Here is a 14,179-nt window from a genome sequence, read left to right on the forward strand (position 1 = left end):
TTAGGTAATTTATTCCCGCGGTTACTACTAACCTTTTTTTCAAAATAATTTTAAATTATCAACCATCTTTTGGTTGAATGGGTTCCCAACAATCATAGTTCATTTCTTTGTGTTATCGTATATGTCATTATGTTATTGTTATATTATAAACTTGAACGAAAAAATAATTTTACTATCGTAGGGGTATTAACCATATTTGGATTCTTAGAAATTCTGGATAGTTTTAAATCTCGGTCTGTTTCTAAAGTTGGTTTTAACCACCATTCCCTGTGTGATGATGATTTTTATAAAGAAACATTGAACGGCAAAAATATTTCATATTTCTCAATATGTGAAGTTTACATTTTATGACGTCAAACACGCGAAGCAATGAATGTGGTTTTTTAAATTTGATGTATTTTTTTTGTAATATGTTTTGTTTAGATATTGTTTGTTTAAATATAGTCACATTGATAAATGCTGTACCCATATTTTAATTATATTTTGACCTTTTTGGCCTGATATGTCTGTTTTACAAAACTTTGAATTTTACGAAAAACTAAGGATTTTCTTATCCCAGGCATAGATTACCTTAGCCTTATTTGGCACAAGTTTTTGGAACATTGGATCCTCAATGCTCTTCAACTTTGTTCTTGTTTGGCTTTATAAATATCTTGATATGAGCGTCACTGATGAGTCTTATGCAGACGAAACGCGCGTCCGGCGTACAAAATTATAATCCTGGTACCTTTGATAACTATTGTTCACGCATCGTTGTATATATAATTAAATGTGATGCGACTATCATACAAGTAAAGATTTAGCGCTACAAAACCAGGTTCAATCCATAATTTTCTACATTTGAAAATACCTGTACCAAGTCAGGAATATGACAGTTGTTGTCCATTCGTTTGATCTGTTTTATCATTTGATTTTGCAATATGATTAGGAACTTTCCGTCTTAAATTTTCCTTGGAGTTCAGTATTTTCGTTATTATTTTTATTCCTTTGTTTCGGTATAGCATAATGTTCCTGCTAAAAATGTAAGGGTTTTTGTGACTTTTTTTTAGTAAAAAAAATAAGAAGAAATTATTATTTTGTAACATCTTTGCACTGAGGCACTGAAGTTTGGGCAATTTTAAATAACTTGTCGACTTCTGTTAACTTGGATGTTAAGTTTAATGTCATTTATGGATTATTTTTAAGGTCTAAATTAGATGTCACCTAGACGACACAAAGTCCTCAAAGTATTAAGTTTACGTTTAAAATAGTGTCACTTACTATACAAGGGAGAAGTAATTGATTCCATAGCATTTGACGTTTATATTTCTAAGTCTTAAGTAGCCAACATATTCTGATAAAATATCGTTTTCTTCATTAATTTTTAACAATGATATATATTTCCATTTATTCAAATTCCGACGGCAATTTCCACCTTTAACTTTCTGTGTTTATCTTAATATAATGTAATCCAGAGTTTTGAATCCCGAGCATTTTACACAAACCCATTTAAAAGTTGCATTTTTGCCACTAGTACTGTTAATAACAATGGTTTTCAGATGACCAGAAAAACAATATTCGACAATGAAGATACATTTAGAAAAAAGTTGTAATAATTCTTTAAAACCAAATTGTCTAGTCAGTCACCCTAGTTTCAAAATAGATGAATAGATATGCACTTCATAACTAAAATAAGATGAAATGTATAAGTTTATGATGTATATGATCTCTGACATAAAACTCTGATAAATATAGACGTCGAATACAACATAGTCTACTATATGAATCTGGATTGCACAGACGTACATGTAAGTAGCACATAAATACTGTCACAATTTCAGTGGTGTAATACAATAAAAATATTGACCAATGTTTGTGTTAATATATAGTAAATTGATAAATATTATAATTCTTATAAATCTTTTTCGACATTTCAATAACTATTCAGTTGATTTTTCTGTGTGTTAATGCTCAATTTCAAGACGTACAACTGATACATGTATATTATGTTAGTAAGCTGTACGTGCGGGATTTTTCCGCTGAGTTGAAGACCCACAGGTTGCCGTCGTGGCTTTTCAGCACGTTGGTCGTTGTGTTGATTTCTGTGGATTCATTTATTTTCGTGGGTACTAATTTCACTGAACTAGTATATATATGTGTTTTGGGGCCAGCTAAATGACGCCTCCGGGTGCGGGAATTTTTTCGCTGCATTGATAACCTGTTGGTGACCTTCTGCTGTTGTCTGCTCTATGGTCGGGTTATAAGCTCATTGACACATTCCCGATTTCCATTCTTAATGCTATATATCAAAGACTGGCTAAATGCATGACGACGATAACGAGATAAATCATGACCATTTCAGAGGTTGGACATGACATCGATAAATAATCATTTAAATCTAATGACGTGTCCGATGAAGCTATTTTAAATTTATCTGATAGAGTAAGGTGTCTTCCTTTAGTTGAATATGTTCGTTGTTGTTCTGTGGTTTTCATATTGTTTCGTTGAATATATTATTATAAGATATGCATTTCTCTGTGATAAGTGCTCTTGTGTGTGTTTGTGATGTTATTTGTCACGTAGTGTTGTAAATTTAGCGATCTTTGTAAATATTTTACACAGCCGGGAGGATTGCCTTTAAACCAGGTTCGACCAACCATATTTTTCTTAAAATGTCCTGTACCAAGTCGGGAATAAATCCTCTATCTTATCAAATCTTTATAATTGTATCAATATTAAGTATTGACTTCCCGATATTTCCAAGTTTGCAGTGGCCTAATTAACTACAAGATCTCTCGTTATAACTTTGGCTCCACGCATCTTAAGTGCGAGGGACTACCACGTTTTAATGAAAGTAGATTTAGAGATAACAGATTTTAAAAAAAAGAAATTTAATACAAAAGAACATTTGACATCTTACAAAAAAAAGTTTAATTGACAATTGGAACGCATGGAAAATATAGAAATAAATGTCATTGCTTTTTTAATTCACTCATCTGGTATTCTTTTCAAGTGCTCTGGTTTTTTTTTGTTTATCAATATCATGATCCTTCGAACTTCGGCAAAGAACTCGCAGGTAAATAAGCTTGTGATCAGCAATAATATGTTAATAATGTGCAATAAATATAAAGAAATATTCATACACGGCTAAATGTAGTGAACATGTCTTGGATTATTGATTTGTATAACCTCAAAATTGAAAGAAACTCGAATAAGGTAAGAAAAATAGATAACGGACAGTTAACATACTTCTGATATTACGTGATGTCACAATCATTAGATTTAGTTTATCAATGGTTTTTTTTTTGGTTTTTTTTTTAAAAGTGAATCGACTTTTGTCACATAACCTTGATATGCTTGCCTTTATCGAGATACTTAGATCACCTCCTTTTTTCGTTGCTTTATATGTTTGGTTTTCTAACTTGTTCTTCTTAATATAATAAATAGTAGTTTTAAAAAAAAACCATCAATAATAATGGATTGTTTGATCCTTATTAACTGTGTTATTTTCTTTCCAGACTTAAAGGAATCATGCTGAAGATGTTAACAAGTATCCTGCTTCTGTCCGCATGTTTCTTGGCAGGTTTGTTATGAGTTTTAAATTATTTTCAAGATGATTTAGATAAACTGAAATGTGCAATTGTATATAAGACAACAACAATCAAAACCATGTAGTAAACAGACTCAGAAAACCAAATTACATTTACATCAACAGTTATAAATAATAAATAAGAAACATCACAAACTCCACTAAAACTGGGAGGGAAACCATTGATAACAAGAGACAAGTGACATACATAGTCGTCATTGTTTGACTTGTTGGTACATTCGTTCTGAATGCTTTAGGTTTCCATCTTTTTCACAAAATGCTTATGTTTATTTTTTTACAAAATCATGACCAGGAAGGGTAGTTGTTTTTTGACACTCAAGCCACATCTTGTTATATCTATTTTGAACCTCGTAATTGATCCCTTTGTCCAAAACGATTTTAAAAATTCAAGCGGGATTAATGATACTTATATTTACCTAAAACCTGAACTACATTCCAAATAATAAATATCAGTTTTACTATTGCAATTCTAGTAACTGCTTTGTTGCTTTGTAATAGCTGGCCCAGTCGTCACGTCACAACATAGATGATGAATGTTCGATTTTATTTAGATTGACTTTTCATCAGATGTTGAATTTGTGGTTTTGATGCTTCAATGAATAAGGTAATTGTGCATTGATCTAAGCCAGAATATCATGAAACGTTTGTGATACAACCGTTCGAGTTATTTGTTTTCAATTTCTGTTCAGTTGTAATGGATGTTATAAGCTAGCGTTATTACCGCTACAGGACCTTACAGTAACGGTTGAAAGAGTGGTTTGAAACGTTAAAATGGGTACTAATCTTTTCAGTTATATAATTTCTCGGGTGTTTTCGAGGAGGGGCAAAAATACCAAAGGGACAATCAAACTCATAGATCGAACATAAACTGACAACGCCATGTTTAACAAAGAAAATGACAAACAGACACACAATAGTACAAAAGACACAACATGGAAAACTAAAGACTAAGCAACAAGAACGCTGGGAGTGGTCTCAGGTGCTTCGAGCTGTGATATAATAAGTACAATCAGTGTCTGAGACATATTGACCAACACCTTGCAAACAATGAATATTATACAATGATTCATTTATATATGTTCATTATACGATATTGTTTGCAAACTCTTAGAATACCATTTTCTGATCTATTTTTATTTTTTAGCTAGTGCACATTGTAAGTTCCCATGTTACCGCTACGATGTTGGAACTTGGGTAAACGACAATAGTGCTTTTATCTGGTCTTGTGCAAATCCGACAGTTTTAACAGTTCTATCAGTAAATGGTTTTGAAGAAAGGGTGTGTTACGCCAGACGTGGATCATTTCTTGTATCAAGGTACGATATTTAATTTTAGCCAATACGATTATAAGTTCAAGTTTAGATTTCTTTTTACAACTTTTTCACACATTTGTTTGTGTCTTCAAACAGATAAAGTAATATGTTTACTCAATGTAAGCCTGGTTGTTATAACGGTTGTATTTCTGATAGTACCTATATGTTCATGTGTTGTTTTAAATTATTCCTTTAAAGCGTCAGCTTTCTCTTATTTCATGATAATTTCTAAAGTCTGCTAAGTTAACATCGTTTGAATACCATGTTAATTGTTTCTGAGATTAGAGACACAAAGACCCCTAAAAATGACTATTGACAATTTAAACAGGAAAACAAACTTACGGTCTAGTCGAGTCCCATGTCGGAACAAGACTTAGATTAGGAGAAAAACTATATCTACTTCATTATCTAGCAATCATAAGAAGACATTGTCAGCATAAATGTGAAGTTATATCGGTTTTAAACCAAATGTTATAGGACGATGTGACATTTTTCCAGCTGGTTAAAATAAGAATCCGTATATTTCTGATTCAAAAAGGTATAAACTAAATTTTCCTAACTTTTTTTTATTTTTGTTATGAAATAACTGTTTTAATTTGTATTTAACAACTTGACTTGATGGATATCTTATGGTACAATAAATTATACGACGAGAAACTCTTTGAGGGTTCAACAATTGACAAACAAATCAATATTGAACATACTTCACAGATGACATTTTCTACTTAATACTGGATGGTTCCAGTCGTCAGCTTCTAGACCTTCCCAACTGATAATTATCATGATAATGAATTGGGGAATCCGAGTTATGAATTTATTGATTTGCCTCAAATCACAACAATGTGTTAGCTAAATGTATCGATTGCTTATTGGTTGTCCTTCTATTTTCACAGAATTGGAAATACATACAGGTGCATAAAATATACCGCTTATAACAGTAAAGCCGGAGTATCGTTTGTCTATATTACACCAGCTAGTGAGTAATTTTAAGATCCCTTTGATTGAGTCAGTTTTCAATATTTGCATCGATAAAAAAAAAAAGTTTAACCAAAATACCAAACTTTAAGTCAAATTAAAAAAGGACGAACAAAAAGATAATACATCGTGTTTAATAAATAAGCAAGTAAAAGCAAAATTACAAAGATAATGGACTTCATAAAAATTTCAAAAAGGTACGTCCCTAATTAAATGGCAAAATCAAAAGCTCATCAACATCAAACGGTGAATACCAACGGTTTTATTCCTAAATTGGAACAGGCATATTCTTATGTAGTACAAATTCACTGCCATGTTCCTGACTTGGTACATTTACGAACATTTTGGAAAATGGCCGAAAAAATCTTGTGATGTAGCCTATTAAACCTCAAATGTCTATTATGTATAGAACCACTAATTCAAAATGTTTTCTACTGTATCATTGTCAATACGTGAAATATTTGGGTAGTCCTGGGTTGGAAAGGAGGCTCAAAGACTTGGGATCACTGTAGAATTCTAGTTGTTGAAATGACTTCTTCGGAAAACTTGGATAAAAAACGAATAATTAATATATCTATCAACTAAGGCAACAATAATAACTATACAAAAGACGTAGGTTAAAAAACAAAACACGCAATATAAGAATTGATGACAATTTTTACCACACGAGGCAAGACTTAATATTTGAGCTGCACGGTTCTTAATGGCTGCACTATTTATCAAGCAAGTTGTAAATCTGATCTGATTGATCATGACAGTGCCATGAATCCTAAAAAAGGTTTTCAAATTTACATTCAGTTATGAGTGATTTTCTTGGTGTATAGTTTTAAGTCTATCTTTTGTGATTTTCGGTTGCTATAATTTTTTGACTGATTACTAAATTATACAGTTATTCCATTATCACAATTGCAAGATTATGCAAATATCTCATGAACCCGAGACCATGTTAATGTCAATGCTAAGAAAAAGTTAGAATCAAAACTGAACGTAAACATTTCCAACAAAATTATGCGTTTGCTTGTATTTATTTTTTTAAATTGTTTAGAAAGATCAATACCAATAGATTTAAACAAAAGAACATTTTCAGACTTTTTTTCATATTGCTTTCAGAAAACTATTTTAAAGAGCCATCCATATGTGAAGTTTGTTCAGGAAGATATATACCACTAGTTTTAGTCGGTAAGTACAACTTGTTCAATAAGTTTATATCTGTACGCATTTTTTTGTTTTCATATGTAGTCCAAGTATGCTAGCTATATAAAACCGATTCAAGACTGTGCATGTCTTGATTGGAGTCTCGATGATTTGGTGAACATAATCCAAGAGGTATATAGGTTGCAATTTTTTATTGAACACCACACACACTTAATACTAGTTGTAGAGATTTTCAATGAAAACAAGGTTTTTATTTAGAAAAAAAAGTTTGCATAGACAATTTGGAAAGGAATTTAATTTGAACATTGTGAATATGAAAAGAAAATAATTTCTGCATTGTTCGTTAACGCTGTATTGTAGTTGATAATAAGTTTTTTACGCATTTTGTATAATTCACTTTTTATTTCTCATTCGAAATACAGTTTGCAATACTTTGATTATAAATAAATAAATAATAATAAATAAGCTTTATTTAGAGTCGGCATGATATATAAACATAGACAAACATAAGCTCTAATGAGCTTTTAACCGACATAAGTCTACAGACATAGTTATCGATCTCAATTTACTACTTGTCGATTTCAATTGTAGAATATTGAATTAACCATAGTTTTATTGTTTTTTTTATTACATAGCAAAAGGTCAAAATTGTAAGTATAACCTTTATTTGTTCTTTTTTTGCATTACAGAAAAGAAATCGAACTTATACTGTTCGCATTATAGTTCACGGAATTCCTTTATAAGCAAATATTGATGGTTTAATAAATTTAATTTGTTGGAGTTATTCCACAATATCTTGAAAAAAGTAACGCGTTTTACACTTTGGAATCATCGCAAATTTCGTGCTTTGTGAAATTTTCCTGCGTATGATAATGCTATGATATTTGATATTGTCAAATTAAAATATTGTAACAAATTATGGTCCCGCCAATAAATTAAACATGCAAATTATTAATATTTTTGTAAAGAGAAAAAAAGGCGGAGAATTTTTATTTGAAAAATAAAACTGACTCCGCTATTTCAAAAACAAAGACGACAAAAATACGAAACATTCACGTTTACTTACATATAATGTTAAAGACCAAGGTACTCGTTACGTACCAAAAAGTTAGGGTGTTCCTATATAGCCTAGGAATGCCTGCTTTAAAAAAAAGAGAGGTGGAAGATTTCAAAATGACATCAACACTCACTCAGAACGCATTGGCTAACAAAGAAAGAAAAAAAGTTACATATCCGTTTTTGGATAATTTTTGTGTACATAAATTAAGACGTTCGTTTTCTCTTTTGAATTGTTTTACATTGTCATTTCATAGCTTTTAGTAACTGACTATGTTGTATGGACTTTGCCTATTTTTGAAGGCCGTACGATGACCTATAATTTTTTATTTTTGTGTTATTTGATCTCTTGTGGAGATGTGTCTCGTTGGCAATCATATTAAATCTTCTTTTTTTACATAATAGCACTATATAGAAATATAGTTTAACGAGATAATTATACCAAAATACATTTACTGATTGTTGATGTATTGTGAAACTTATATTAAGATATGTTAGGAAAGAATGTTTGTCTATACAAATTTAATAACTTTATATTTTATAAGGGGTCCATTTTAAAAACAAGAGAAATGAATTTATCTTTTCTTCATAATAATGATCACTGTCTGTGAAAAAAAATAAAAATGAAAAACTTTTTTTTTCTTTCTTTTTCAGACGAGCGTGCCAGACAAGGTAAGTTGTATGCATTGTTATATCATTTATCATTTATTTATACATTACCATAATATGAAGACTAAGACAATTAACAATGTCTTATTCTAGAAATCTGCTTTGTGTATGATCACTTCCTAATTGTGTATATGTCGAAGAATTTTTACATTCATCCAATTTCTACAGATTATCAAAACTTACTAAAACGTGAAGAAAATACTATTTGATAGTTGTTTTTTAACGGTATTAAAATACAGCCATGTCCAACAATGTTGAAGATAAATGTTTGAGTCCATATTTTTTTTATAACAGAAGTTAGAATTAACCTAGTATAAAGCTAACAAACATAGGTGATCTCTTTTTCTGTTATTTTAAGAATACATTTAAAAATTCATAAAAATCCTGGAAATCGCAAAGGTCAATACTTGTTAAGTTAATATCATAATACAAGGGAAATTCTTTATGCGTTGTTAGTTTATAATTAAGAAGTACAATAATAAAATACCGAACATCCCTGGAAAATTCAAAACAGAAAGTCCAAAATCAAATGACAAAATCAAAAGATCAAAGACTTCAATCGAATGCTTAACAACTGTCATAGTCCAAACTTGTTACAGTCACTTTCTCATGTAAAAAATATTATATCGAGTTCTATAGCTATCTAAAGCTCGCGTATTTTATTTGGCCTTTTTAACTTTTTTGAATTCGAGCGTCACTGGTGAATCTGATGTAGACGAAACGCGCGTCTGGCATATATACACAATTTAGTCTTGGTATCTATGATGAGTGTATTCACTTGCATGATGTTCGCATAAAATTCCATTGAAATTGACAACAATGTGTTTTAAAACAATAAACCAACGGATATTACAGATAAAATACAGACACCTATTACTTGATTTATTTTTGCTTGAATTGTCGGAGTTTAACCGATTCGCTTATCTCAGACCAGTCCAAATATAGGCAGGTGTTTCGGAATAAACATATGAATGAATGGTCCAGTTATTCGTTACAATATACACACTCAGTTCAATTGTATATCGGTTTGGTGACGCGTATAGAAATCCTATATAGTTATAACGGCCATCATCCTCATTACAAACTTCTTCAAATAGAATGTCCTTATGCAAATTGAAACGTCAGCTCCGCCCGATCAGTTGAAATAACATTGGTAATACATTTTATGGAGCATCGTGATATACATTACTAATATCATAATCTATGTTTTCTGTTAACAGCGATCTCAGCACGTAAGTAGTGTTTACTTAAAAATATGTAGGGTTTTCTGTCTCATGTTAATAGAGAGGTATTGATTTGATGCGCCTCAGAATTAATACGTTTCTTTCAGGTATTTAGTATGTTTCAAGCCACTCCTGTCTACGTTTTCAACTTGTTTAAAGCCACTCCTACGATTTCAAATTCTTTTAAGCAACAATGTTTTGAAATAATCCGACACCTTTATGAGACAATCTGATACATTTGTGAAACAATCCGACACTTTTGTGAAACAATCCGACACTTTTTTTAAACTAATTAAAAACTTTGTGAGACAATCCGAAATATTTTGAAACAATCCGACACTTTTTAGAAATAATCTTACATCATTGTAAAACAATCCGACACATTTGTAAAACAATCCGACACTTTTTTGAAACTATTTGAAAACTTTGTGATACAATCCGAAATATTTTGAAACAATCCGACACTTTTGTGAAACAATTTGACACCTTTGTTATAAAATCCGAAACATTTTTAAACAATCCGACACGTTTGTAAAATAATCCAAAATCTTTTTGAAACAATCGGATACGTTTTTTAAACAGTCCGACACCTTGTGAAAAATCCCACACTTTGTGAAAAATCGGACACTTGGTGAAACAATCATACACCTTTCTGAACAATCGGACACCTTTATGAAACAATCAGACACCTTTGTGAAACAATCCGACACCTTTGTGAAACAATCCGACACCTTTGTGAAACAATCCGACACCTTTGTGAAACAGTCCGCCACTTATCCAAACTATCAAAAGTGTGAAATAATTAGTTTACAGAGCATAGGGTCAATAATATGTAGTTTCGTTTCATGCGTATTTTAGTCTAGACTCCATCTAACTAAAAATCGAATTGACCTCAGATGACCATATAAGCGATGTAAACATAAATATACTTATGATTAGATATAAAAAGATTAAGCCCACACGTGCAGTTGGATTTTTATAGGTCTGTTTAATTTAATTTTATAGATTAAAAATATATGTTTCTCATCGTTTTTTCATGAGGAAGAAAGAGTTTTAGTGGATTGAATCAGTCATCAAATGATTTACCTTTGTTTCACCTTCAATGTTGACATTCCTTTCCTTGAAATAAACAGAACAAGTACAAAGCATGTGTTGTCCATCTATAATTGCTTAAATTGAATGTCACATAAATACGGATTTAATAAGGTCAACTTATTCACTTGCAAGTGAATAATTCATTATCAATATTACTTAGCTTAATTTGACAAAATTGAACCATTTTGGCTGTTAAAAGCGAATCATTATTTCACTATTTCACTTGTACTATTGATTGAACAAAAACAAATCATACTTTAGATTTTTATACATCTCGTAGCTAGCACCCCTTTAACACTTGTTGGACATTTAAATAGTTCCATCTTATTCACTTACTACTGTTTATATATAAGTTTATAGATTCATATAATACGATTCTATTTTAGCCTTAGGGTGTAACAGACCAGCATTTTGTCCAATTAAAGATTGGTATAATGACAAGCCCTGTAGCCCAGGACCAATCATTGACGATGGACTCATGTGTAATAGCTGTATCAGATATTAGGATAAATTCTACCAAAGAAGCTGCAATTTAGCAATATTAGTTACACAGCACCACTGTAGAAGAGTACAGTTACTTAACAATTATGTTACTTAACAAATATATATATGTGTAAAAATAAATGCATTATTTTTTTATTATTTTTATTATTGATAATAAACGTGAGAATCACAAGAAACAAAAAGAGATATTCAAACTCATAAATCAAACAAAAAATACTACCAACAAACAAACAACAGTACATAGAAAATAGTAACTAGTTTAGAATTTGCATTGCTATGTCTTGATTGAATTTTATTTTTACAAGTCACAAGAAACCTCAAATCAAGAAAAATAATGCATTTGTTTATTTATAACTCAATGGATAGTTTTTATTATAAAACTTATGTACAGAAGACTAAGTTTATGATGTGTGTAAGCATTGGTTCAAGAATTGGAAGAACATTATTTTTCATCGGTCACTCGTTTCTTATGACATTAAATTTAAGAGTTTTAAAGAGGATACATAATATGACTCATACTATTTTAAGAAGTTAGTGTGTCATTGAAATTGAGACAACGAACAGAAAGCAAATGACTAGAACACTTAATATTGTATAGTATTACTGTCACAAAATTAAGAAAATATTCAAAATTGAAAAATTAATTGTCCTTTTGAAAATCACTGATCATTGTTTTAGCTTTTAAATTGATTTGTTGTAGTAGATAAACAAACTTTTCTGTCTCTGACATTTTCTTCTCTTGCATTAGTTATAATTGACTCAATTCGCATCTGGTGTTGTAGAACTGGAACCGTTGTTGTTATTACTACAACTGCCTCCTTGACTCGTCTGACGTATTGTTAGTGACTTTTAAATACTAGTCGCAAGTGTGACATTTTCTTTTAAGAGTTTGATTCCTTTTGAACTTATTGTTGTTAACGTTGCATTTTACCTTAATGTTTTTTTTTGTTTTACTTTTTATTCCCTTTATATTTTGCAATAAAGCATCAATGGTATAGCGTTTATTGTCAAACTACGCATGTTATTAAATATTTTTAATTTTGTCATTTTATAAAGAACTTTCCGTTTTGAATTTTCCTTGCAGTTCGGTATTTTTATTCATTTAACTTTTTGTTTTACAAGAATTAGATCTCGTAAGTCAATCTTTAAGAGACTAATTAATGTATAAAAACATATACTGAAGAAATGCTATCAACTTAAAAAGGATTAACCATGAGTGCATCAAAAGGGTAATTTGTATATAGCTATGAATATGCCACCTTTATTGCGAAATCACTCAGTGTTAAAATGGCATTATAAATACTATATGTCTATATATTTTCCTAGCTCGGTATAAAGATTTTGACGCATACTATCATGTTGAATTAAGAATTTTAAATGTTTTTCTTTTTTTTAATGGAGACGAATTCGATAAAGATGTACAGAGTAGCATTTTGTTAAGGGTATCTTTACCATAGGTTCAACCTCTGATATGTGGCATCCTTCTTTCTTTATATACAGTTCAATCAAATTATTCATCGTTTAATCAACTAACTACAATCAAATAGGAAACAACACCGTACACAAATGCGCACGTCACAGTGACTTATTCTTAACACACCAAAAGTTTTGGTAGCACGAATCATTGTGGCATAAATTTATACTTTTTCTTCATTTAATGTGATATCAATTATCTTGACTCAAACTTAGTTGACTCGTATAATTTTGACAAAATATAAATGGTCATCCTCCATCTGTCATTTCAAAAAAACATGAACAACTTTTAAAACACACTTTATCCGAAAAGTTCATTAGATATATATAACATTGGATATATATAGCTTGTTCACCTTGGTGTAGTCACTTAAATTTGTATAAACGAGTTTAACTTTTCCTTTCATATTTTTTTTGTGACAATTTGTTATATTATATGAAATATGTTGTAACCAGAACATTAAACCATCTGAAATCCGTCCTTTTTAGCCGATATGTGACAAGCTGATTATGTTTCTAACATGTATATATGACAAACAAGACAGATAGGTTGCATACTTAGGATTGATTCATGGACATTAAGCTCTTGTAGCAAAAGCATGAAGAAACCAAATTTGGTTACATGTATGCACACTTTATACACATTATTTTTTTCTGGTCTGTCCGTCCGGTTGTCCATCCGTTCGTTCCTTCGTTCGTTCGTCCGTTTGTTCATCAGTCTTTCCAAATGCAGGTTAAAGTTTTTGGTCAAGGTAGAGTTTTGATGAAATTGAAATTCAAACTTGAAACTGAGTACACGTGTTCCCTGAGATTTGATCCGTCTAACTGTAATGCAATATGATAGTTTTGACCCCAATTTCACGGTACACTGAACATAAATGATAGTGCGACTGGGGCATCAGTGTACTATGAGCACATCCTTGTTTCTTTATATTTTCGATTAGCATATTATACAACCCTTCTTTTAATGTGTGATTACAACAATATATGCACAATTGAAAATCTTTGCTTGTATATCAAACAGTTTTTTACAACAACAAAAATTTAAAGGGTCGACAAAAAACACTTGTTTTTATATTAGAGTCAAAATGTTGGTTACTTCTTGCATTGTCTTGTTAAAATGTCCT

The 14,179-nt window shown here is 30.7% G+C and overlaps 1 protein-coding gene across 1 annotated transcript; it reads left to right on the forward strand.

Moving 5' to 3' along the window:
- Positions 1-1,678: 1,678 nt before the first annotated feature.
- On the forward strand, positions 1,679-11,580 carry LOC134694434 (uncharacterized). The gene is made up of 8 exons (XM_063555444.1): positions 1,679-1,787; positions 3,498-3,562; positions 4,734-4,905; positions 5,796-5,878; positions 6,988-7,056; positions 8,743-8,760; positions 9,978-9,989; positions 11,462-11,580. The coding sequence occupies exons 2-8, from the start codon at positions 3,511-3,513 to the stop codon at positions 11,578-11,580; spliced, it is 525 nt and encodes a 174-aa protein (XP_063411514.1). The 5' UTR covers positions 1,679-1,787; positions 3,498-3,510.
- The last annotated feature ends 2,599 nt before the right edge of the window (positions 11,581-14,179 follow it).

The sequence above is a fragment of the Mytilus trossulus genome, chromosome 13 (assembly GCF_036588685.1).
Source record: "Mytilus trossulus isolate FHL-02 chromosome 13, PNRI_Mtr1.1.1.hap1, whole genome shotgun sequence".
Lineage (NCBI taxonomy): Eukaryota > Metazoa > Mollusca > Bivalvia > Mytilida > Mytilidae > Mytilus > Mytilus trossulus.